The sequence below is a fragment of the Mesoplodon bidens genome, assembly GCF_964165515.1.
Source record: "Mesoplodon bidens genome assembly, chromosome: 2".
NCBI lineage: Eukaryota > Metazoa > Chordata > Mammalia > Artiodactyla > Ziphiidae > Mesoplodon > Mesoplodon bidens.
This window is the reverse complement of record NC_138177.1, coordinates 118,597,156-118,624,005: the sequence shown is the minus strand read 5'-3', so window position 1 is coordinate 118,624,005 and position 26,850 is coordinate 118,597,156. Positions and strand designations below refer to the sequence as shown.

Sequence of the window (26,850 nt, the reverse complement as noted above, 5' to 3'; positions counted from 1 at the left end):
CCGCCGCCGCAGGAAGCTCGACAGCGGCGCTGGGGCGCTTCCAGGTGGGTCCCCGCCTCCCGTTCCTGCCACTTCCCGCAGCACCAGTGGCTCCTTCCGGTCCCCTCCTTTCTCGTCCTTGCTGGGACTGGCGGGCTGCGGCGGCAGCGGCTGCAGCTGCAGGCGCGCTCACTACACCGCCTGCTGGTAACCGCGGCCGGTGCAGCGCCGGCGGCCCAGGAGAGCCGGGGACTGCCGAGGTCCACCCCCGCGATCCGCCCCCGCTCCTGGGCGAGGGTTGGTCTTCTGAGGGCGGGACCCAGTCCATCCCCTACGGCTGTCTAACTTGGCTCTAGCCTTGGAGGAAAGGCGTTCCTGGAGCGCCGCGGTTGGAAGTCCGCTTCATCCTGGCTTTTGTTGCCTCTTGAGAGATTTGTACACCCTCTTTCCTTAGTAATGTGGTCTCAGGTAGAAAAATATCTGTGTGTGTATATTGTATGTGCTCCTGCCTACCTCATCTCCCACCGCATAGCTCCCTCGCCCACCTCTCTGGCTTTCCCTCTGTTCCTACAACACGCAGGCTCGATCCACTTCACGACTTTGCGCTTGCTGTTCCCTCTGGCTGGAACACTTCCTCCAGATTTCTTTTAACTCGTTCGGCACGTATTTCAGGTCCTTTGTCAAAGGTCGATATCTGAGTCTTCGCAGACCGCTCTATCCAAAGGAGCACACTTGCACCGCCGCTTTTGCTGTCTTTACACGCTTACATTTCTTCATGACAGTTATCACTTGCAGACCTTATTTATCTGTCCTCTGCCACCAAGAATGTGAGATCTGGGGGGGGGGTTGAATTTTATTTATTTGTTTCTATAACAGGTTCTTACTAGTTATCCATTTTATACATATTAGTGTATATATGTCAATCCCAATCTCCCAGTTCATCACATCACCACCACAACCACCCGCTGCTTTCCCCCCTTGGTGACCGGACATTTGTTCTCTACGTCTGTCTCTATTTCTGCCCTGCAAACCGGTTGATCTGTACCATTTTTTTAGGTTCCACATATATGCGTTAATATACTATACATGTTTTTTTCTTTCTGACTTACTTCACTCTGTATGACAGTCTCTAGATCCATCCACGTCTCTACAAATGACCCAGTTTCGTTCCTTTTTATGGCTGAGTAATATTCCATGGTATATATGTGTGACATTTTCTTTATCCATTCATCTGTTGATGGGCATTTAGGTTGCTTCCATGACCTGGCTATTGTAAATAGTGCTGCAGTGAACATTGGGGTGCATGTGTCTTTTTGAATTATGGTTTTCTCTGGGAATATGCCCAGTAGTGGGATTGCTGGGTCATGTGGTAATTCTATTTTTAGTTTTCTAAGGAAACTCCATACTGTTCTCCATAGTGGCTGTGTCAATTTACATTCCCACCAACAGGGCAAGAGGGTTTCCTTTACTCCACACCCTCTCCGACATTTGTTGTTTGTAGATTTTCTGATGATGCCCATGCTAACTGGTGTGAGGTGATACCTCATTGTACTTTTGATTTGCATTTCTCTAATAATTAGTGATGTTGAGCAGCTTTTCATGTGCTTCTTGGCCATCTGTATGTCTTCTTTGGAGATGTGTCTATTTAGGTCTTCTGCCCATTTTTTGATTGGGTTGTTTCTTTTTTTGATATTGAGCTCCATGAGCTGTTTATATATTTTGGAGATTAATCCTTTGTTTGTTGATTCACTTGCAAACACTTTCTCCCATTCTGAGGGTTGTCTTTTCGTCTTGTTTGTAGTTTCCTTTGCTTTGCAAAAGCTTTTAAGTTTCATTAGGTCCCCTTTGTTTATTATTGTTTTAATTTCCATTACTCTAGGAGGTGGATCAAAAAAGATCTTGCTGTGATTTACATCAAAGAGTGTTCTTCCTATGTCTTCCTCTAAGAGTTTTATAGCGTCCAGTCTTACATTTAGGTCTCTAATCCATTTTGAGTTTATTTTTGTGTATGGTGTTAGGGAGTGTTCTAATTTCATTCTTTTACATGTAGCTATCCAGTTTTCCCAGCACCACTTATTGAAGAGACTGTCTTTTCTCCAGTGTATATCCTTGCCTCCTTTGTCATAGATTAGTTGACCATAGGTGCATGGGTTTATCTCTGGGCTTTCTATCCTGTTCTATTGATCTATATTTGTTTTTGTGCCAGTACCATGCTGTCTTGAATACTGTACCTTTGTAGTATAGTCTAAAGTCAGGGAGTACGATTCCTCCAGATCCCTTTTTTTCCCTCAAGACTGCTTTGGCTATTCGGGGTCTTTTGTGTCTCCATACAAATTTTAAGATTTTTTGTTCTAGTTCTGTAAAAAATGCAAAAAATGCCATTGGTAATTTGACAGGGATTGCATTGAATCTGTAGATTGCTTTGGGTAGTATAGTCATTTTCACAATATTGATTCTTCCAATCCAAGAACATGGTATATCTCTCCATCTGTTTCTATCATCTTTAATTTCTTTCAGCAATGTCTTATAGTTTTCTGCATACAGGTCTTTTTTCTCCCTAGGTAGGTTTATTCCTAGGTATTTTGTTCTTTTTCTTGCAGTGGTAAATGGGAGTGTTTCCTTAATTTCTCTTTCAGATTTTTCATCATTAGTGTATAGGAATGCCGGAGATTTCTATGCATTAATTTTGTATCCTGCAACTTTACCAAATTCATTGATTAGCTGTAGTAGTTTTCTCATGGCATCTTTAGGATTATCCATGTATAGTATCATTTCATCTCCACAAACAGTGATAGTTTTACTTCTTCTTTTCCAATTTGTATTCCTCTTATTTCTTTTTCTTCTCTGATTGCCATGGCTAGGACTTCCAAAACTATGTTGAATAATAGTGGCGAGAGTGGACATCCTTGGCTTGTTCCTGATCTTAGAGGAAATGCTTTCAGTTTTTCACCATTGACAACCATGTTTGCCATGGGTTTGTCGTATATGGCCTTCATTATGTTGAGGTAGGTTCCTTCTATGCCCACCTTCTGGAGAGTATTTATCATAAATGGATGTTGAATTTTGTCAGAAGCTTTTTCTGCATCTATTGAGATGATCATATGGTTTTTATCCTTCAGTTTGTTAATATGGTATATCACACTGATTGATTTGTGTATATTAAAGAATCCTTGCAACCCTGGGATAAATCCCACTTGATCATGGTGTATGATCCTTTTAATGTGTTATTGGGTTCTGTTTGCTAGTGTTTTGTGAGGACTTTTGCATCTATATTCATCAGTGATATTGGTCTTTAATTTTCTTTTTTTGTAATATCTTTGTCTGGTTTTGGTATCAGGGTGATGGTGGCCTCATAGAATGAGTTTGGGAGTGTTCCTTCCTCTGCAGTGTTTTGGAAGAGTTTGAGAAGGATGGGTGTTAGCTCATCTCTAAATGTTAGATAGAATTCACCTGTGAAGCCATCTGGTCCTGGACTTTTGTTTGTTGGAAGATTTTTAATCACAGTTTTAATTTCAGTGCTTGTGATCGGTCTGTTTATAGTTTCTGTTCCTTCCTGGTTCAGTCTCGGAAGGTTGTGCTTTTCTAAGAATTTGTCCATTTCTTCCAGGTTGTCCATTTTATTGGCATAGAGTTGCTTGTAGTAGTCTGTTAGGATGCTTTGTATTTCTGCGGTGTCTGTTGTAACTTCTCCTTTTTCATTTCTGATTTTATTGATTTGAGTTGTCTCCCTCTTTTTCTTGATGAGTCTGGCTAATGGTTTATCAATTTTGTTTATTATCTCAAAGAACCAGCTTTTAGGGTTTTTTTGTTTTTTGAATTTTTGAATTTTTTTTTTATACAGCATGTTCTTATTAGTTATCCATTTTATACATATTAGTGTATATATGTCAATCCCAATCTCCCAATTCATCACACCACCACCACCACCCCGCCACTTTCCCCCCTTGGTGTCCATACTTTTGTTCTCTACATCTGTGTCTCTATTTCTGCCCTGCAAACTGAGAACCAGCTTTTAGTTTTATTGATCTTTGCTATCGTTTTCTTTGTTTCTATTTTATTCATTTCTGCTCTGATCTTTGATTCCTTTCCTTCTGTAACTTTCAGTTTTGTTTGTTCTTCTTTCTCTAGTTTCTTTAGGTGAAAAGTTCGATTGTTTATTTGAGATTTTTCTTGTTTCTTGAGGTAGGCTTGTATTGCTATAAACTTCCCTCTTAGAACTGCTTTTGCTGCAACCCATAGGTTTTGGATCATTGTGTTTTCATTGTCATTTGTCTCTAGGTATGTTTTGGTTTCCTTTTTGATTTCTTCAGTGATCTCTTGGTTATTTAGTAACGTATTGTTTAGCCTCATGTGTTTGTGTTTTTTACGTTTTTTTCCCTGTAATTGATTTCTAATCTCACAGCGTTGTGGTCAGAAAAGATGCTTGATATGACTTCAATTTTCTTAAATTTACTGAGGCTTGATTTGTGACCCAAGATGTACTCTATCCTGGAGAATGTTCCATGTGCACTGAGAAGAAAGTGTAATCTGCTTTTGGATGGAATATCCTATAAATATCAATTAAATCTGTCTGGTCTATTGTGTCATTTAAAGCTTGTGATTCCTTATTAATTTTCATTTTGAATGATCTGTCCATTGGTGTAAGTGAGGTGTTAAAGTCCCCTACTATTATTGTGTTACTTTCGATTTCCTCTTCTATAGCTGTTAGCATTTGCCTTATATATTGAGGTGCTCCTATGTTGAGCATGTATATATTTATACTTGTTATATCTTCTTCTTGGATTGATCCCTTGATCATTGTGTAGTGTCCTTCCTTGTCTCTCGTAACATTCTTTATTTTAAAGTCTATTTTATCTGATATGAGTATTGCTACTCCAGATTTCTTTTGATTTCCATTTGCATGGAATATCTTTTTCATCCCCTCACTTTTAGTCTGTATGTGTTCCTAGGTCTGAAGTGGGTCTCTTGTAGACAGCATATATATGAGTCTTGTTTTTGTATCCATTCAGCGAGCCCACGTCTTTTGCCTAGGGCATTTAATCCATTCACGTTTAAGGTAATTATCGATATGTATGTTCCTATTACCATTTTCTTAATTGTTATTGGTTTGTTTTTGTAGGTCCTTTTCTTCTCTTGTGTTTCCCACTTAGAGAAGTTCCCTTAGCATTTGTTGTAGAGCTGGTTTGGTGGTGCTGAATTCTCTTAGCTTTTGCTTGTCTGTAAAGCTTTTGATTTCTCCGTCTGAATGAGATCCTTGCCGGGTACAGTAATCTTGGTTGTAGGTTCTTCCCTTTTATCAGTTTAAATATATCATGTCACTCCCTTCTGGCTTGTAGAGTTTCTGCTGAGAAATCAGCTATTAACCTTATGGGAGTTCCCTTGTATGATATTTGTCGTATTTCCCTTGTTGCTTTCAATAGTTTTTCTTTGTCTTTAGTTTTTGTCAATTTGATTACTATGCATCTTGGTGTGTTTCTTCTTGGGTTTATCCTGCCTGGGACTCTGTGTACTTCCTGGACTTGGGTGACTATTTCCTTTCCCATGTTATGGAAGTTTTTGACTCTAATCTCTTCAAATATTTTCTCAGGTCATTTCTCTCTCTCTTCTCCTTCTGGGACCCCTATAATGTGAATGTTGTTGGGTTTAATGTTGTCCCAGCAGTCTCTTAGGTTGTCTTCATTTCTTTATATTCTTTTTTTCTTTATTCTGCTCCACAGCAGTGAATTCCACCATTCTGTCTTCCAGATCACTTATCTCTTCTTCTGCCTCAGTTATTTTGCTATATATTCCTTCTAGTGTATTTTTCATTTCGGTTATTGTATTGTTCATCTCTGTTTGTCCTTTAATTCTTCTAGGTATTTGTTCTTTAATTCTTCTAGGTCTTTTTTAAACATTTCTTGTATCTTCTATATCTTTGCCTCCATTCTTTTTCTGAGGTCCTGGATCATCTTCACTCTCATTATTCTGAAATCTTTTTCTGGAAGATTGCCTATCTCCATTTCATTTAGTTGTTTTTCTGGGGTTTTATCTTGTTCCTTCATCTGGTACAAAGTCCTCTGCCTTTTCATTTTCTCTTTCTGTGAATGTGGTTTTCCTTCCACAGGCTGCAGAACTGTAGTTCTTGCTTCTGCTGTCTGCCCTCTGGTGGATGAGGCTATCTAAGAGGCTTGTGCAAGCTTCCTCATGGGAGGGACTAGTGATGAGTAGAGCTGGGTGTTGCTCTGGTGGGCAGAGATCAGTCAAACTTTAATCTGCTTGTCTGCTGATGGTTAGGGCTGGGTTCCCTCCCTGTTGGGTGTTTGGCCTGAGGCGACCCAGCACTGGAGCCTATGTGGCTCTTTGGTGGGGCTAATGGCAGAGTCTGGGAGGGCTCACGCCAAGGAGTACTTCCTAGAACTTCTGCTGCCAGTGTCCTTGTCCCCACGGTGAGACACAGCCACCCCCCGCCTCTGCTGGAGAGCCTCCGACACTAGCAGGTAGGTCTGGTTCAGTCTCCTGTGGGGTCACTGCTCCTTCCCTTGAGTCCCGATGCGCACACTACTTTGTGTGTGCCCTCCAAGAGTGCAGTCTCTTTCCCCCAGTCCTGTCAAAGTCCTGCAATCAAATCCCTCTAGCCTTTAAAGTCTGATTCTCTAGGAATTCCTCCTCCCATTGACACACCCCCCAGGTTGGGAAGCCTGACCTGGGGCTCATAACCTTCACTCCAGTGGGTAGACTTCTGTGGTATAAGTGTTCTCCAGTTTGTGAGTCACCCACCCAGCAGTTATGGGATTTGATTTTACTGTGATTGCGCCCCTCCTGCCATCTCATTGTGGCTTCTCCTTTGTCTTTGGATGTGGGGTATCTTTTTTGGTGAGTTCCAGTGTCTTCCTCTCGATAATTGTTCAGCAGTTAGTTGTGATTCTGGTACTCTCGCAAGAGGGAGTCCTGAGATCCTTTTAGGCAGGGACTTTGTAACCTTTGATCTTGCTGTATCCACAGAACCTGTGTCTGGAACAAAGCAGTGTATGATACTGTATTAAATTATATCAAGGAACTATAGTGAGCATGGAGGAAAATAAAGGCCCAATATCCATTGATGGAGATAAGTACTTACTTTGGGTTGGTAGTTTCATTGACAACCTCACCTTTTATGAGCTGTGAAAAAGCTGAAATAAATCTCCTTCCCTCTATATAGTTTGAAGATTATATTCCAAAAATATCAAATGCAGTGGTAGAAGCTGTTTTAACTGGAGCTCTTCAGCAATTGTCCAGTACTGCTTCATTGCTTTTGTTTACCTTGTGTTTGAAACTTTTTTTTCAGGCAAGTGGCTATGTGCCTCCTTTTATTTTGCTAATAAAAGTTATTAAATTCTTGAAATGCCTTTTTGTATTTGTTTTAGTTGAGAGTTCAACTCAAAATAACATCTGCTTGGAGACCAGGGATAGCAGGTATATTTTTATACTGACACATCAACAAGCCTTTATTGAATCTAATAGTTCCAGGCCCTATACTAGGACTAGAGACACAAAAATTAACAAAACAAGGTTTCCCCACCTTGCTCTATATGCTTTTAAGAGCCACATACTAATTTATGGTAACCTTAACAATTAGCTCTTCTCGAGTCCTATGTGCCAGGCAGTATGCTATGTACTTTTTATACCGTATCCTATTTTAGGCTTCCAGTAATCCTGAGATAGATGCTATTAGTGGGGGACACTGAAATGTACTTCTCAGATCCCCTTCAGGAACGAGGGACATACTACCCCAGCAGCCAGGAATGTTGCCCACAGACAGCCATAGCTATCAGATGTCAGACCCCTTCTGGCATTGCCTAATGTCACACCCCTTCCCCAGGAGGCAGATATCTGTCTACAAATTGTTGGAAGGCCCAGCCCTCTCACCTCAAGTTGGGACAGTTCTGATGGATCATCACATCCCCAGAACAACCTGCATTCCATTAAGACTGCATTGCAGCTCGACTTCTCCCTCTGCCCCATCTTCCCTTCTCTCTCACAAGTGATGATCCGAAGAGCATTCCCTAATAAATATGCACACTAATCATATAAGAGTCTTCTTTCTGGAGAACCCAACATGTGACACTATTCACATTTTTTTTTTGATGAGAAAATAGGCTTAGAGAGGTTAAGTAGCTTACCCAAGTTTGAGCTGCAGAAGTTCTATATAGAGATATAAATAAAGTATTGTGGCAACAGAGGAGGACTTGGGAGAGGTTTTCTACAAGGGTTGGCATTTGAGTTACAGCATGACTTTGCAGAGAATAAAGACCATTTTCAGCCGAGGGAACTGCATGAATGTGAATGTGTGGGAATGTGAGAGGGGAACTACAAGTAGCCCCAACTGGCTGCACTCAAGGGTCTTTAAACCAAGCATTAAAGGAGCGATCTCAACTGACCCCAAGGGCTCCAGGTTAGTACTGGTTTCGACATTTATCACATCACAGATCCAGAACCACTTTCTTTTTCCACAGTCCATTTACAGTGTAAAGAAGATTTTGAAAAAGTCCCTCAAAAAGAATGGTAGAATTAGAAAAATCACCATTTTGCAACCTGTAATAAAATAACTGAATCAGGCAATAATATCAGTAGATAATATTCGTTGATAAGTTGATCAGTAACTTTATGATGAAAGGATTGAGCTCTTACCATCTGAACCCACTGATCAATCCTTGAATCATTAAAAGTGGGATAACCAAATATTGTGTGACCCCCTCACTTCACCAGGCTCATCAGACATGTTGGACAGTTATATTGGTGTCTCCCAGTGAACTATGCCTCCTGGTATTCAAGCCCTTATATAGTTCCCTCCCAAAAGAAGATGGCCAAGAATGGTAGTGTCAGTTCCAGTCCCAACCCTTTAGAAGCTTGCAGCATTTTCTTTCACCTTCCTGGAATGTAGCTGCGGGGGAGTAAGGAAGATTGGGCTATCCTTCTACAGAGGGAAGCCATACGGAAAGGCCCTGGGGGACGAGATCCTGGAGAGAGAGGCCTTGATGGAAATAAATGTAGTGCCTCAGCCAAGAGCTCCAAGGCCCTGGTTATATGAGAAGCCTTCTTGGACCTTCCAGCACAGCAAATCTGCCAGCTCAGTTAACCTCATGAGTGACTCCAGACAACAACACAGGGAGAAGAACCACCCAGACCCAGAAAATTATGAAAAATAGTAAATCTTCATTTTAAGTCAGTAAGTTTTGGGGCCCTTTGTCACACTACAAAGGATCATCTTCAATTTGAGTAGCATCATGACTTTACTGTTAGAGAACTACGCCAGCTGCTATGTTCATGAACAGTCTCATACTTCAGTGTCCTCAGGTCCTGTAGCAGAACTTCACATGGGTGAGAGACAGAGAATTGAAGGAAATTAAACCCAAAAGGCTTGTCTGATAAATCTGCACCTGAATAGTTGCTATCATAAATAACTATGCCTCCATAATTTTGCCACACAATACACAATTCAGACATGAATTATCAAAGTCACTATCTACTTAGTATTTGGAGCGCTATAGAGGGATGGGCTGGTGTCCTGGACTTTCTGCCATCGGTGACATGTGAAAAGCACTGTGGGATTATGCATTTGACAGGGCATGTTATATGCACCCAAAACTGGGGAGAGAGATGCTGTGCATTTACTAGGTACTTTGTATCTTTTAAACATTTAGTTTTGTAACAACTCAAGGTAGATACTCATTTTGCAGATGAGGAAACTGAGGTGAGAGAACTTGCCAAGGTCACACAGCTAATAGGTGGAAGAGCCTGTATTCAATGTAAGCAATTTGACTATTGTAGATTGATTGTATTAGTGACCTTAATTGTTCACATCTCTCTGTATCCACGTCTTTTGCCAAGTGCCTATCATTAAAAGTAGAATGTATTCCCCCCTCCTTGATTCTGAGTTACACCACACAACTTGCTTTTTGGTCAAGCAAATATTAGCAGATAGGACATATGCAGAGACTTGAAAACGACTTGTCCCTCTGCCATGACCAAGAGAACATGTTGAAGGACATAAGAAACAGAACCAGTTTGCTCCGGTCATCTCCATGGAAGTCATCCTCGATCATCCCAACCCTAGACAAATGAGTGAGCCTAGCAAAGGTTAGAGGCCAGCCTAGCCGTCCCTCAGCTGACTGCAGATACACAAGTGAGGAGTGAGCCCAGGGGAGATCAGCCAAGGCCTGATTAGCTCAATTCCCCAGACTTGTAAAATAAATCAATGTTCTTGTATACTACTGAGTTTTTGTGGTTGTTACATAGCATGATTGTAGCAAAAGTAATTGATACAATGGCTCTGAAGCCCCTTCTGCTAATGACTACTTATACTGCTTTTCAGATTGTTCAAGTTTTAGGTGACTGACGCGTAAGTAGATACATTCGGCAAAGAGTTAGAAATTTGAGAATAGAGTTTGTAAGAGGCATTGAGGGTAGTAAAATATACTTGAGAATCATTTTCAAATAAGTGATATTGGGACTTCCCTGGTTGTCCAGTGGGTAAGACTCCACACTCCCAATGCAGGGGGCCTGGGTTCGATCCCTGATCAGGGCACTACAGGCGTCCCCAACCCCTGGGCCATGGACCAGTACCGGTCCGCGGCCTGTTAGGAACTGGGCCCCACAGTAGGAGGTGAGCAGCGGGCGAGCGAGTGAAGCTTCATCTGCCGCCCCCCATAGTTCACGTTACCGCCTGAACCCCCCGTTTCTCACATTACCGCATGAACCTTACCCCCCAATTTTGTGGAAAAATTGTTTTCCACAGAACCGGTCCCTGGTGCCAAAAAGTTTGTGGACCACTGGGGAACTAGATCCCACATGCATGCTGCAACTAACAGTTTGCATGCCACAACTAAGACCCGGCACAGACTAAATAAATAAATATTTGAAAAAAATATTTTAAAAATAATAAAAAAGTAAAAGAAAGCAGCCGCATAGCACAGGGAAATCAGCCCAGTGCTTTGTGACCACCTAGAAGGGTGGGATAGGGAGGGTGGGAGGGAGGGAGATGCAAGAGGGAGGGGATATGGGAACATATGTATATGTATTGCTGATTCACTTTGTTATAAAGCAGAAACTAACACACAATTGTAAAACAATTATACTCCAATAAAGATGTTAAAAAAATAAATAAAAGAAGTGATATTCAGGGAATTCCCTGGTGGTCCAGTGGTTAAGATTCCTGCTCTCAGTGCCAAGGACCTGGGTTCAATCCCTGGTCAGGGAACTAAGATGCCACAAGCCGTGCAGCACAGCCAAAAAAAAAAAAAAAAAAAAAAGACATGATGTTGAAAGCAAGGGAGTAAACGAGCTCTCTAAATAAGAGGATATGTATTTACAAAGGTAGAACAACAGAGATTTATCATTTAACATCCAGAAAGAGAAGCCACAGTAGGCAGATATGCAGAGAGGAAAACAATGGGTGGAAAGCAGCACCATGCAACTTGAAGGAGGGAAGTTTCAGGATATAGTTGTCACTGAGAAAGTCATTGGACTTTCTAACTGGAAATTTACTTGTGACTTCTGACAGAAGCATAGGTTTTGGAATCAGACACATGTGGGCTTGAATTCTGACACTTAATAGTTGTATGTACTCAGGAACATTAATTTGTTTGTAAACACATTTAGCCTAGTGTCTGACACTTGCTAAGAACTCAAACTTAGTAGGGATTAGTAGTGGTTGTGTTAATAGTTTTGAATGATAGCCCATTTTTTTCCCCTAGAGAAACAGGAGGTAAGGGGGCAGGGCACAACCTTTAGAAGAATGACACAGCCCAAGGACATGACATAAACTGATTAGAAGCAAATAGGTCCAAGAGGGCAGACAAGTCAACTTCCACTAGATCTTGAGCCTCAGTATACGCTCATTGTAACACATCAGCAAGCTAAATGACACACCCACAGGCACCATGACAGTCCCAAGGCTGACCATAAAGGTCAAGAAGTGGGCCATGGGCCCAATTTCTGGAAATCCCCACCCCTTCCCCAAAATAGCTGGAATACTCCTCCCACTCATTAGCCTATGAAATTACCCACCCCTATAAAAACTGACAACCCCCATACCCTGGTGCCTTTCTCACCTTCTGAGACAACCCACACTCTCTGTGGAGTGTGTTTCTCCATAAACAAATCTTACCTATCACTTTGTCTCACTCGGAATTCTTTCTGTGACATCAAGAACCTGAGCTTCATTAAGTCCTGAGACCAGGTGCGTGATCTCAGTTAAAATACTGTGGGTTCAAGTCCCAATATGGGTTTTGGCTGGGTTTGAGTCCCGGCACATGGGTTCAAGTCCCAATCTGAGTTACATGGCAGTTTCTTCCTAATCTCCTTACAATCCTTCAAAATGGTAACTAGTATATTCAAACTGATCATCTTCCTTTGAGACTTAAGGGAGTAGCTTCAAAACACAAGGAAATTGCATCTTTCTGATAAAATTAACTGCATATAATATTCCAAAGTTAGTTATGAAAATAGTAATGATTGCTAATAAGCCATATAAGAGAAAAAAAATTTTTTTGAGCCAGGTGGTAACAGTAAAAGCCAGAGATTTGAAAAGTAAAGAGGGTAAATACTGAAGTGGAAGCAAGGAGTGAAACAGAGCAGGACCCTGTGCAGCCCTCCCGGTATAAACCCTTTCTATGTCCCCTGTTTCTTGTTTGTAGGAAATAGGCTTCATTCAGCCTCCTAGACCTTCTCTGTATTCCAAAGGGCAGACTCAAACAGTTGCTAACCAGGGAAATGAGGGAACGCAAAAACAAAGGAGGAGCAGTCAAGAAACAATAGTGCAGGGGCTTCCCTGGTGGTGCAGTGGTTAAGAATCCGCCTGCCAATGCAGGGGACACGGGTTCCAGACTTGGTCCGGGAAGATCCCACATGCCACAGAGCAACTAAGCCTGTGCGCCACAACTACTGAAGCCCACACGCCTAGAGCCTGTGCTCCACAACAAGAGAAGCCACCACAGTGAGAAGCCCGCGCACCGCAATGAAGAGTAGCGCCCCCTGCCGCTCACCGCAACAGGTGAAAGCCCGTGCGCAGCAACGAAGACCCAACACAGCCAAAAATAAATAAATTAATAATTTTTAAAAAAAAACAACCGTGCAGAATGGGGTGAGATCCTGGTTCCTCCTGGGGGATGTGCATAACAATTTGATACATATCTCTGAGTTCTTCTACAGGAACTAAGATCCCCACCCAGGTGGAAGATGGTAACTTGAGGCTGAGCATAAGCACTGGACCCCAGACCAATTGGAACCAGAAGGCTGATGACTGGGATTCCTGGAATACCACCCTGTTACCTCACCACCAACCAATTAAAGGAGGGTTACACATCCGGCAGCCCTGCCCCCAAATTTTGCCTATAAAGATGTCTCTCTGAAACCTACTGGGGGAGGTGGGATGTTTTGAACACTAGCTTCCCTGGACTCATTGGCGCCTTACAGTAAATGCTGCACTTTCCTTCACCACGACCTGGTGTCAGTAGATTGGCTTTACTGTGCACAGGCAAGGGGACCCAAGTTTGTTTCAGTAACAAGAGTGTAGACCAATCAAGAACTTTGTCAGTAAGTATGATACTGGCACAAAAATAAATATAGATCACAAATATAGAAATATTGATCAATGGAACAGGATAGAAAGCCCAGAAATAAACCCATGCACCTACGTGTAATCTACGCTAAAGGAGGCAAGACTATACAATGGAGGAAAGACAGTCTCTTCAATAAATGGTGCTGGGAAAACTGGACAGCTACATGTAAAAAAATGAAATTAGAACATTCTTTAACACCATACACAAAAATAAACTCAAAATGGATTAAAGATCTAAATGTAAGATGGTATACTATAAAACTCTCAGAGGAAAACACAGGCAGAACACTTTTATTAAAAAAAATTATTTATTTATTTATTTTTGGCTGCATTGGGTCTTCGTTGCTGTGTGACGGTTTTCTCTAGTTGTGGCAAGCAGGGGCTACTCTTCGTTGCGGTGCACAGGCTACTCATTGCGGTGGCTTCTCTTGTTGTGGAGCATGGGCTCTAGGCACGCAGGCCTCAGTAGTTGTGGCTCACGGGCTCTAGAACGCAGGCTCAGTAGTTGGGGCACACAGGCTTAGTTGCTCCGTGGCATGTGGGATCTTCCCGGACCAACCAGGGCTCAAACCCATGTCCCCTGCACTGGCAGGCAGATTCTTAACCACTGAGCCACCAGGGAAGTCCCAGGCAGAACACTCTTTGACATAAATCTCACGAATATCTTTTCAATCCGTCTCCTAGAGTAATGGAAATAAAAACAAAAATAAACAAATAGGACCTACTTAAACTCAAAAGCTTTTGCACAGCAAAGGAAACCATAAACAAAAAGAAAAGACAACCCACAGAATGGGAGAAAATATTTGCAAACAACCTGACCGACAAGGGATTAATCTCCAAAATTTACAAACAGCTCATGCAGCTCAATATCAAAAAATCAAACAACCCCCAAAAAAATGGGCAGGCAGAAGACCTAAAAAGACATGTCTCTGAAGAAGACATACAGATGACCAAGAGGCACATGAAAAGATGCTCAACATAGCTAATTATTTAGAGCAATGCAAATCAAAACTATGAAATATCACCTCACACCAGTCAGAATGGCTATCATCAAAAAGTCTACAACAGGGCTTCCCTGGTGGTGCAGTGGTTAAGAATCCGTCTGCCAATGCAGGGGACACAGGTTTGAGCCCTGGTCTGGGAAGGTCCCACATGACTCGGAGCAACTAAGCCCGTGCACCACAACTACTGAGCCTGCACTCTAGAGCCCGCGAGCCACAACTACTGAGCCCGTGTGCCACAACTACTGAAGCCTGCATGCCTAGAGCCCGTGCTCCGCAACAGGAGGAGCCACCGCAATGAGAAGCCTGCGCACCACAACAAAGAGTGGCCCCCGCTTGCTGCAACTAGAGAAAAGCCCACGCGCAGCAACAAAGACCCAATGCAGCCGAAAATAAAATAAAAATAAAAGTCTACAACAATAAATGCTGGAGAGGGTGTGAAGAAAAGGCAGCTCTCCTACAGTGTTGGTGGGAATGTACATTGGTACAGCCACTATGGAGAACAGTATGGAGGTTCCTTCAAAAACTAAAAACAGCTACTGTATGATCCAGAAATCCCACTCCTGGGCATATATCTGGAGAAAAACATTGTTCAAAAGGATACATGCACCCCATTGTTCATTGCAGTGCTGTTTACAATAGCCAAGATGTAGAAGCAGCCTAAATGTCCATCAATATGTGAATGGATAAAGAAAATGTGGATAAATTCCAATATACAATGGAATATTACTCAGCCATTAAAAAGAAAGAAATAATGCCATTTGCAGCAACATGGATGGACCTGGAGATTATCATACTAAGTGAAGGAAGTCAGACAAAGGTATATATCATATATGATATCACTTATATGCAGAATCTTTAAAAAATGATACAAATGAACTTATTTACAAAACAGAAAGAAACCCAGACTTAAGAGAACGAACTTATGGTTACCAGGGGGGAAGGGTGGAGGGAGGGATAAATTAGGAGTTTAACATATGCACACTACTATATATAAAATAGGTAACCAACAGGGAACTACTGTATAACACAGGGAACTATACTCAATTATTTTGTAATAACCTACAAGGGAAAAGAATCTGAAAAAAATAGATATATCGATATATGTATGTATAACTGAACCACTTTGCTGTACACCTGAAACTAACACAAGATTATAAATCAACTATACCTCAATAAAAAAAATATGGTGTGGCAAATTGGTCTAGGAAATACTAACTTCCCTCATCTTCTCCCTCCCAATAAGAGAAAATTTAGCAAGAGCGAAGGCAGGGTAAGGTGCAAGTGAAAAGGGGAAGTTTGAGAAAGTCTATGGTGTGGATACTTAAATTTGTTTGTTTTGTTATTGGCCATGATGTGGTGCATGTGGCATCTTGGTCCCCGACCAGGGATCAAACCCGTGCCCCGTGCAGTGAAAGCGTTGAGTCCTAACCACTGGACCGTCAGGGAAGTCCCAATACTTAATTTTAAAATGTACTGAGGTGTATTACAATGGATTACCATTTCAGCCATAAAAAAGAATGAAATGTTGCCATTTGCAGCAACATGGATGGACTTGGAGGGTATTAGGCTAAGTGAAATAAGTCAGACAGAAAAATACAAATACTGTACGATATCACTTATGTGTGGAATCTAAAAAATACAACAAACTAATGAATATAACAAAAGAGAAGCAGACTCACAGATACAGAGAACTAGTGGCTACCAGTGGGTAGAGGGAGTGGGGGGCAATATAAGGGTCAGGGATTAAGAGGTGCAAATTATTAGGTATAAAATAAGCTACAAGGATATACTGTACAACATGGGGAATATAGCCAATATTTTGTAATAACTATAAATGGAGTATATAACCTTTAAGAATTGTGAATCACTATATTGTACACCTGTAACTTACATAATGTTGTACCTCAACTACACTTCAATTAAAAATTTTTTAATTAAAAAACAATGTACTGAGGGAAGTGAAAGGGCATGAAAAGTACCCTGAATGAATAAATAAATTCATGGGTGAAGAGAGGAAGTCAGAGAGGGAAACAGAAGGGCTTCTCCTTTCTCTAATGCAGAAAGATGCCAAATATTAAGAGGTGGCAACAGAAGGAAGACAAAGAAGCTTATGCCTTCTCAATCTTAACAAAAGAGGGGTAAGTTATTTACTGCAACCAAGGGAAAGGCAAGGTTTGGAAGAGCTGGTGTGGTAGTATGTTATCCTGACGAATTGACAAAGGATCACTGAAGATTTCACTGAACTCTGGGAGCTAAATTGATGCAAAAATAAGTATCTTATGATTACCATGTAAAGGTATATAGATATTGTTAGTCTTCCCATCTTCACTTTTTAAGTTCAGTGATTCTAAATGGTTCTGAAATTCTATGCCTTCTTAAACTACATTTTAAAACTGCAAGCAGTTTAGTAATAGTTCAGGATATATGAGTATCGGAGTATATACTTCTTAATTAACCTGAATCCATAATTTTGCAATGCAAAATCATAACCTTTTTGAGCAATGGAGTCATTCACAGGATCAAGGGAGATTAAATTTTTTAAACTTGGGGGGTAGGGTTGGTAAAAACTGCTTTTTGACCCCAATTTTTTTTTTTTTTTTTTTGCCTCACGGTACGTGGGATCTTAGTTCCCTGACCAGGGATTGAACCTATGCCCCCTGCAGTGGAAGTGCAGAGTCCTAACCACTGGACTACCAGGAAATGCCCTTTTTATTTTGAAAAATTTCAAACCTATTGGAAGTTACAAGAATAGGGTGAACCCCTATATTCGCCAATTATTTTTTTACTTAACCTTTTTAAAACTCAAAGTACAGTTGATGTATAACATTATATGTTACAGGTGTACAATATAGTGATTCACAATTTTTAAAGGTTGTACTCCATTTATAGTTATTTTAACATATTGACTATATTCCCTGTGCTGTACAATATACCCTTGTAGCTTATTTTATACCTAATAGTCTGCATCTCTTAATCCCCTCCCCCTGTATTGCCCCTCACCCCTTCCCTCTACCCACTTGTAACCACTAGTTTGTTCTCTGCATCTGTGAGTCGGCTTCTCTTTTGTTTTATTCCCTAGTTTGTTGTATTTTTTAGATTCCACATATAAATGATGTCATACAGTATTTGTCTTTCTCTTTCTTATTTCATTTAGCCTAATACCATCCAAGTCCATCCATGTTGCTGCAAATGACAACATTTCATTCTTTTTATGGCTGAGTATATATATATATATATATATATATATATATATATATATATATATATACATATACACACACACATTTCACATCTTGTTTATCCATTCATCTGCAGATGGGCACTTAGGTTGATTCCATGTCTTGGCAATTATAAATAATGCTGTTATGAACATCGGGGTGCATGTATCTTTTCGAATTCGTGTTTATATATTTTTTGGATATACACCCAGGAATGGAACGGCTGGGTCATACAGTAGTTCTATTTTCAGTTTTTTGAGAAACCTCCATACTGTTTTCCACAGTGGCTGCACCAATTTACATTCCCGCCAAGAGTGTACAAGGGTTCCCTTTTCTCCACATCCTGGCCAACATTTGTTATTTGTTTCCTTTTTAATGATAGCCATTGTGACAGATGTGAGGTGACATGTCATTGTGGTTTTGATTTGCTTCACCAATTATTAACACTTGCCACCTCTTTGCACTCTCTCTCCCTGCTTTATCTCTCACATATGTTTATTTCATATAGCATGACTTTAACCCTAAAAACTTTACCATGTATTTCCTACCAAGGTCATTCCCTCACATTACTACAGTAGTTATCACACTCAAGAAATTTAACATTGATACATTACTATTATCTAATATATACTCCCTATCCAAATTTCCCCAACTGTCTCAGTATCACTCCTTATAAATTATTTCCTCCAATCCAGGATCACACATTACATTTTGTTGTCATGTTCTCTTAAACTTCATCAGTCTTTTCTTGTCTTTCATAACACTAACTTTTTGAAGAGTCCAGGAAAGCTGTTCTGTATAATGTGCCTTTTTTAAACAATTATCACAATTCCCCCCCAACTCGCCTCATGATTAGATTCAGATTAAATATTTTTGGCAGCCCTCTTACAAAGATGTGTCGTTAAAAGTTACACATTTTGAAAAGGAGAAAGAGAATAAAGGACTACATCATCAAGTGCCAAATTATGTCAAGTATAATATATATAACAATACACATAACTATCATAATCTTATGATCAAGTATGGCAGACACAGATTTTCAGACCACTCTTCAAGAAAGCACTCATTACCCAGATGAGAGAAGAGTGCTTGGCTGATAGCATCTTGCTATTAGTCCCTCCAGTGTCAATATGAGGTCACTCTCTTTTCCAGGTAGCCACTAGTCAGTGACAGTACAAGAGCCTAGCCATTTCTGCCCAATGCAAGACTTCTCTAATGGACAATCTTAGCTCCAGATCTTTCCACGGAGCTGGCAGAAACTGTCAGGTCAGCATTATGTTCTGATAACTCCTGCTCAGTCCTGCTTCCTCCCATTTTCTTTCACTGATGTTACTTCCCAAGAAATCATTTGTACTTCTAACTCCATCTCAGTGTCTGTGTCCTGGAAAACCCAACCTGAAACATTCTCGTTTAAGAGATGAAAAACCTGGAGACAGAACTCTAAGTGCTGTTCCAACTCATAGCTGGAATATGACTTATCTACTAGGATTTGAACAGAAGCAAACTGACTCCAGAGTCCAAAAACTAATCACCTTCATGTTATAAATCAATGTAGTATTCTTAAAATATTGTAGGCTCTCACTATCCCTTAACTGCAATTTTCCTATTTCTCAGCTTAAGTATTTCGAAGAAAATCATCCTCAGAGAAACCATATCTTTTATTTGACACCTGTTAACACATATGCCAACTTTCAGCTGAGAGTCTGTGGGACTGCTAATAATCTTTTATGTACTATTTTGTTATGTATTTTGATGATTATAATGTAAAAAAATATATATAAACCTTTAGAGACCAGTATTTTTTTTTTTTTTTTTAGGCTGCCCTGCACGGCATGCAGAACTTCCCCAACCAGGGATTGAACCCATGCCCCAGTAGGAGCAAGGAGTCTTAAGCACTGGACCACCAGTGAAGTCCAAGACCAGTATTCTTTACCATATTATATATCCCAATGACAGATGCTATTAATGAATCTGATAGTAATACTATAATCTGTTTTAAAGTAATTCAGTGGGAGAAAATATGGTGAATAAGAACAGTGGTATAAAGTTGCAATGACTTTAGTTGGAGTCCCATATCTGCTACTTCTTTGCTGTACGACTTTGGGCAAACCACCTGACCTAAGTCATAGGGTTGTAATTTGGATTAAATATAAGTAATGCGGGATTTCCCTGGTGGTGCAGTGGTTAAGAATCTGCCTGCCAATGCAGGGGACACGGGTTCGAGCCCTGGTCCAGGAAGATCCCACATGCCGCAGAGCAACTAAGCCCGTGCGCCACAACTACAGAACCTGTGCACTAGAGCCCACGAGGCACAACTATTGAGCCCGTGTGCCACAACTACTGAAGCCCGCATGCCTAGAGCCTGTGCTCCACAACAAAGAGAAGCCACTGCAATGAGAAACCTGCACACTGCAACAAAGAGTAGCCCCCGCTCGCTGCAACTAGAGAAAACCTGCACACAGCAATGAAGACCCAGCATAGCCAAAACTAACTAACTAAATAAATTTATTTTAAAAAAAAATATATATATATATAAGTAATGCCCTTAGTTGAGTAGCTGAAACATCATAAATATGTAATAAATGGCAAGCACTATTAAAAATGAATCTTTTTTGATTATCTCCTAAATGCCAGGCATTACACTGATCTCTGGTAATACAAGACAGATCAGTAATATCATTCAATCCTTGAAGAGGATTATAGATAATCATGAGAAAGAAGAAAACTAAAAACTATTTTTTTTAAAAATTCAAATAGATTCTAATAGCTGACTATTTCATTTCACTAAATACCAAAACTTTAAATACTATACCAAATGACTTCTTATTTTGCATACTTCTGATTAAGGAATAACAAGACATTAACATTAACAAACTTTATACCCTTCACCCTTAATATCTATCAAATAAGTACATCCCAGTTATACATTTTTAAATCATTTTTATTGAACTAATTTTAATAACACTGTTTTAGCTGGTGGCAGTTGCCCCAAACCAAAACAAAGCCATTGTGAATGCTATTCAACATTCTCAAAGTAATCCAGTTTGTTTTTGTACTTGGAATATAGTTAAACTTTTGACATCACATAAGCAAGCAAATAGCAGTGCATATTATATTATTCAAAAAGACTTTATGCATTTCATTTAAAAAATCATTTTGCGAGAGGCTTCAGCTTTATCAACAATCTCATTGACACATTCTATACTCCATGCTCTCAAAATAAAAAGTGCCCTAAAACTAACCCTAAGTTTTTTACTGATATTAATGAATACTATTCAGGGTTATAGGAACTGAAATTTAACATTTTACAGTGTAAGAGGCAATAAATTACTAATATCTGTTGACACAAATTCCACTCAGACTAAATACACCATTGATACACTCAAAAAGACATTTTGTAAATATTAATATGCTAGTTTATATGCTGCAGTGCAAAAGAAGTGACACCCTAAAAGTTTCCTGAGCTTTAGGAGATTAACAACATTTTTCTGACTACTACTCTCCATTTAAAATAGGCTCTTTATTATATGAAGCCATGTCAAAACTATACAATTAAATTAGGTTTTTGGAGAACTGAAAAGATTGGTCAGAATTATGGTGGCTTAGGGTAATGAAAAAGTTTTCAAAGCAAAAGTATTTACAAAGCTACAAAGGATACTATGGATTTACATGTAGTATAAAGATCAAAGATAACCTACTGATTACCAAATGATCACAATTATTCCTTCTTTTTTCAAAAATATTACACTGAAAGACTTTATGATAAGTTATCTAGCATTAAATATACCAACCTGTAGAATATTATACATTTTGACACATTCTTCCATAATGCCCAGTAAGAAGGAATAAAAGATAAGATATTAAAAATCAAGAAAATAAACATGCTTTTAGGAATGTTTTCGCATGGGAATATGTCAGCAGAAGTGAAAATGATTTCTCATCAGAACTCTCTATATCCTCAAAATTACAAAGGCCGAGTTTCTACTTCAATTTTTTCTTCTGCTTGTACTACATCAGGATCAACATGAACAACCGGAGGTCGTAGGATAACTTCAGGCCCTCCACCATATATAGACTGTAGAAAATTCCATGTTTCTTCAGAAATCTGACCAGAATCTGCTCCTAAAATTAAGTATATAGAGAAAGAATAATATTTATAAACCTACATATTCATACTGCAAAAGCTTTCATAATGTACCCCCAGCATGAATACTCTAGGAATAATTGAGAACTTTTGGAACATGAATCTTCAGACTACCGGCCCATACTGTTATAAGTTGCAACTTTATGGTCTGCCTTAAAAAGTTAGAGATCCTTTTTCCTGCCTCCTATTAACAGCCTTAAAATCTTTCTTCAGATAAAAATTAAACATTGGCAATGTTTCCACTATTTGTCCTAATTCATGTATGAATTACATCATTGAGCTGGATATAAAGGTGGTATAGATGGCTAATGATGATATATTCTTAACAGTGTGACAAATTACTAACAAGTAAAGGCTTAGTAGTATTAGTCAAACTTACCTTGCCTGAGTATCACATTGCCATATTTGGTGACTGCAATTTTAGTGTTATCAATAGGACCTGGAGGATCTAAGTCAAAAGGAAAAACAAATAATCAAAATGTATAAATGCACCAAAGAACTGCATATTTCTAAGCCTGAATTAATGAAGGATATAACTGTATAATCAGATTATTTTTTAGTCAGATTATTATAGTCAGTTCTTAACTGTCTTCTTCTGAGCTTCTTCCTTTTTTGGTCTTAATTCCCCCAAAATGGAACCAGGAAAGAAGCTGAGAGAAGTTCTCTCACTACCATGCAAAATTTAATAAAAATGATTTCTTAAGTATCCATCTGGGGATTATAGGTTAAAATGCACCTTTAATGCTACAAAAGAACAATTCTTTGTAATTTAAAAAGAAATGCAATTCTTGGTTTTAGACCTTCATTAAACTAAAAATAAAAGCATTATAAAATGAAATGTTAAAATGCATCATTTTTTTTTTTTTTTTTTTTTAAGCTGTGCCCTGCGGCTTACAGGATCTTAGTTCCCCGACCAGGGACTGAACCGAGGCCCTCAGCAGTGAAAGTGCAGAATCCTAACCACTGGACTGCCAGTGAATTCCCAAAGTGCATCCTTTTTTTAATTTAAGGAAAGAAACCTTGTTTTCCCCCTGGATACAAATATACAGTGCATGTTCATTATCAAAAACTGTTTAAAAAAACAAAAAGGCACAAGAAGCAAAAAGATACTGTTATCCTAGTACAGAAAGACAGGCAACTGTTCTAGTACCTTTGAGGTCTTTCTGCCTTTGCATATGTTTGCCTTTTTCTTTTTTTAAACAAAAGTTTCCAACTATGCATACTGCATTATAACCTTTTTCATATATCAAGAACATCTTATTTTTAAATTTTAAACAGTTACACAAATAATTTTTAAAGTCCACATAGTATCCCATTGTAATGGATAAACTATAGTTTAACCAGTCTTATTGTTGGATTTTGTTTTTAAATTTTCAGTGTTAAGATCACAGACTAACTTTTATTCAGTTATTTTATATCTGCTATGAATATGCTATAATCCATGAGAATTTTTAAAAAATTTAAAATAACCAACATATAAACTAGAATGTACATTTTTTTCTCTCTTGTTCAGTAGTGTAATCCCAAGTGCATGTAGATATTCAAAAAACATTTGTTAAATAAACAAAATATCTGCAAAGAATTTCGTCTTTCAGTTAAACACTTACCTCCATCCTTACCCTTCACAAAACTTTCCCATTCTCTAAACCACTGCATACTGATGCAATAAAAAGTAGCTGGAGAATCCTCCTCTTGGAATGCTCTGTTGAGCTATAGAGGGAAAAAAATTAGTCATCTAAAATCTAGAACTTGCTTTGTAGCAGAACAATACAACCATTCTACTTCAGCATCTGATAAGGCCAATTCTTCACACACAAAGAATGTGACTTGTTGATGCTAAGTTAACAATACTAGGATACATGGTAACACCTAATAAACATTCTAGGTTATATCTCAAAGTTTATCAAGTATACACAAAAGGGGCATAATGATTGGATAAGTGAAAATGGTCAAGATAAAGTCTTCAAAGCAATAAATACTCCACATATTTATTAAAAATCTGATGTGTAAATCTTATTTAAACATACCATACCCACTGTCTACATCTTACTTCCATTCACTTAAGATACTGGTAGACATGTTGCTATTACAAACAGAATGTTGAAATGAAAAGTTCTGTACATGTTATTTCATAGACAATAAACATATATATAGGACTTCCCTGGTGGCGCAGTGGTTAAGAATATGCCTGCCAATGCAGAGGACACAGGTTCGATCGCTGGTCAGGGAAGATTCCACATGCCGCGGAGCAGCTGAGCCCGTGTGCCCCAACTACTGAGCCTGCGCTCTAGAGCCCGTGAGACACAACTACTGAAGCCCGCAAGCCACAACTACTGAAGCCTGCGTGCCTAGAGCCTGTACTCCGCAACAAGAGAAGCCACTACAACGAAGAGTGGCCCCCGCTTGCCGCAAATAGAGAAAGCCCAGGCACAGCAACAAAGACCCAATGCAGCTGAAGATAAATAAATAAATATTTTAAAAAACAACAACAACATATATATAGGATAAATTCTCAAAAGTGGTAGGACAGTCCTTGAAGACGTTCCACTTTCTCCTCTAGTCCCAAGGCCCAAGAAATGGGTATGTGACTCAAACTAGGCGAAACTCCTAGAAATGGAAATCTTCAGAGCAGTAACTTAATGATTGGAATGGAATCATTCCAATGTCAATTTTGTTAGCTACACAGGAATACCTTGGTTCCTGAATTTCTGGAGGTCTGGTTATTCAATTTTTCTTTTCAATAAATTTCTTTTTTTGCTTAAGCTAGCCAATCTGACTTCTATGACTTTCAATTAAAAAACCGAACTGGGGAGTTCCCCAGTGGCCTAGTGGTTAGGATTCCGGGCTTTCACTGCCCTGGCCCGGCTTCAATCCCTGGTCATGGAACTGAGATCCCGCAAGCCATGCAGCTCAGCCAAAACAAAACAAACAAAAAACCAAACAAACAAAAAAACACCAAAAAAACAAGACGAAACCAAAAACCAAACTGACAGAAAAACTGGCATAAAAAGAGGGGAACAGAGGCTTCCCTGGTGGCGCAGTGGTTAAGAATCCACCTGCCAATGCAGGGGACACAGGTTCGAGCCCTGGTCCGGGAAGATCCCACATGCCACGGAGCAAATAAGCCCATGCACCACAACTACTTCGTGCGCCACAACTACTTAAGCCCGCATGCCTAGAGCCCGTGCTCTGCAACAAGAGAAGCCACTGCAATGAGAAGACTGTGCACCACAACAAAGAGTAGCCCCCCCTTCCGCAACTAGAGAAAAGCCCTTGCAGCAACGAAGACCCAACGTAGCCAAAAATAAAATAAAATAAATAAATAAATTTAAAAAAAAAAGAGGAACAGCAACAGAGCCTGAGGAAAATGAAGGGTATTTGAAAATTATCTAATTGTAATAGTGTGAAAAGACAGTGAGACTCCTGAAGATATCTCATGCTGGGTAACTAAATGCCCACGGTACATACTACCTATGGACAAAAACAGTTAAGTTCAGCTCATTTCTCCCCTACGATCAAATCTAATCCAAACCCTGCCATTGTCCCCAGAGATCCCTATAATAATAGCTCAGAAGTACCTCTGTGATCTGGCCCCATGATTTGACTTCATCTTCTAGTACTTTCCTCCTCATTTATTCACTTGTGGTCACACAAACCTCTTTGTTATTCCCAAAATCAAGCAGATACATTCCTGTCTCTCAAAGCCTTTGCATGGGTATCCCTTCTTTTTACAGATATTTGAGTATCTCCCTCACCTCCTTCAAGTCTTTGCTTAAATGTCACCTTTTCAATGAGGCCGATCTTGATCACACTGTTTATAAATGCACCTGACTCCTCCCCTCATCACTATACTCCTGATCCTCTTATCCTGTTAGATATCTTCCTTCACCGTAGAACTCATTACCTTTTGATATATAATATATTTGTTATTTATTAAATGTAAGCTCTTTAAGGGCAAGGATCTTTCTGGGACACAAGGTAGCTGCTTCCACAGAACAATGAAAGACTATGAATAATGTGATTATGTGATTGCCTCTGATGAAATCAAGGCACGTTTGTCTCCAGGTAAAGAATTAAAGTTTGGACTTCCTGTGATGTACAACTTATCCTTAGAGAACTGAGATTTCTGAAATGTAACGTTAGACTGATTCTGTCAGATGAATCCGTTTCATTCACAGCATTACCAGGTTTGGACACTTTCAGGACTTTCTTTCTCTCTGGCATTAGGACATTTCTTCCTTATGTGTCTAGGTGGGGGCTTTTGAAAACTGAGTTAAGTATAATCACCCCAGTTATTTAAAGACATCTGTTTCTCTCTAGTTCTCAGAAATTAAACTGTTGCTCTCAAAGGAGTTCCACCTCTCTACTCTCTTCTAAAATACCTATTAGAAAAACATTGGATTCTGTATCTATCCAACGTGTCAAAACTTTTGTTTTCCACCTGTTTATCCTTGTGCTTCATTTTAGGAGAAACCCTTCACTAGATCTTTCAGTACACTAATATGCTCTCCAGCAGTATTTATTCTGCCATTCAGTCAACCCATCTATTGAGTTTTGTTTTGTTTTTAGGATACAATATGCTTATGCATCTCTCTGAGAATCAATCATTTATTTTAAGGCATAACTTAGGAAGACACAATTCTTTCTAGGTATTACAAGCTATCTAAGGTTAACGCCTTCTTTAACCAACCCAAGGGTCCACATTCACTGCTCAATCCAAGCAGACACCTTCGTGCTTGCCGCTTAGTACAATGCAGGAGGCAGAGTGCTGAGATCACTATTAGTACCTGCCGCTTCCAAGCTTAAAGCCTGTGTGGTCATTTCCCATGACGTTGGTTCGCTTCTTCAAACTGATCCTATCTGCTTTCTCAATTTTTCAGCAACTCCACTTAATTTCCAGTCTAGCAAGGGCACCTATTTTTGTACTCT

General features: G+C 39.6%; 1 protein-coding gene across 2 annotated transcripts in view; it reads right to left on the bottom strand.

Moving 5' to 3' along the window:
- Window positions 1-20,697: 20,697 nt before the first annotated feature.
- Window positions 20,698-26,850, bottom strand: part of USP33 (ubiquitin specific peptidase 33) — a 71,732-nt gene continuing 65,579 nt past the window's right edge. For both annotated transcript variants that reach the window (XM_081226586.1, XM_081226587.1), the window contains exons 22-24: window positions 23,529-23,631; window positions 22,301-22,369; window positions 20,698-21,899 (exon numbers count right to left, since the gene is read on the bottom strand). In XM_081226586.1, coding sequence (XP_081082712.1) covers window positions 21,742-21,899; window positions 22,301-22,369; window positions 23,529-23,631 — 330 coding nt within the window. In that variant the 3' untranslated portion in view covers window positions 20,698-21,741. The remainder of the gene's footprint in view (window positions 21,900-22,300; window positions 22,370-23,528; window positions 23,632-26,850) is intronic.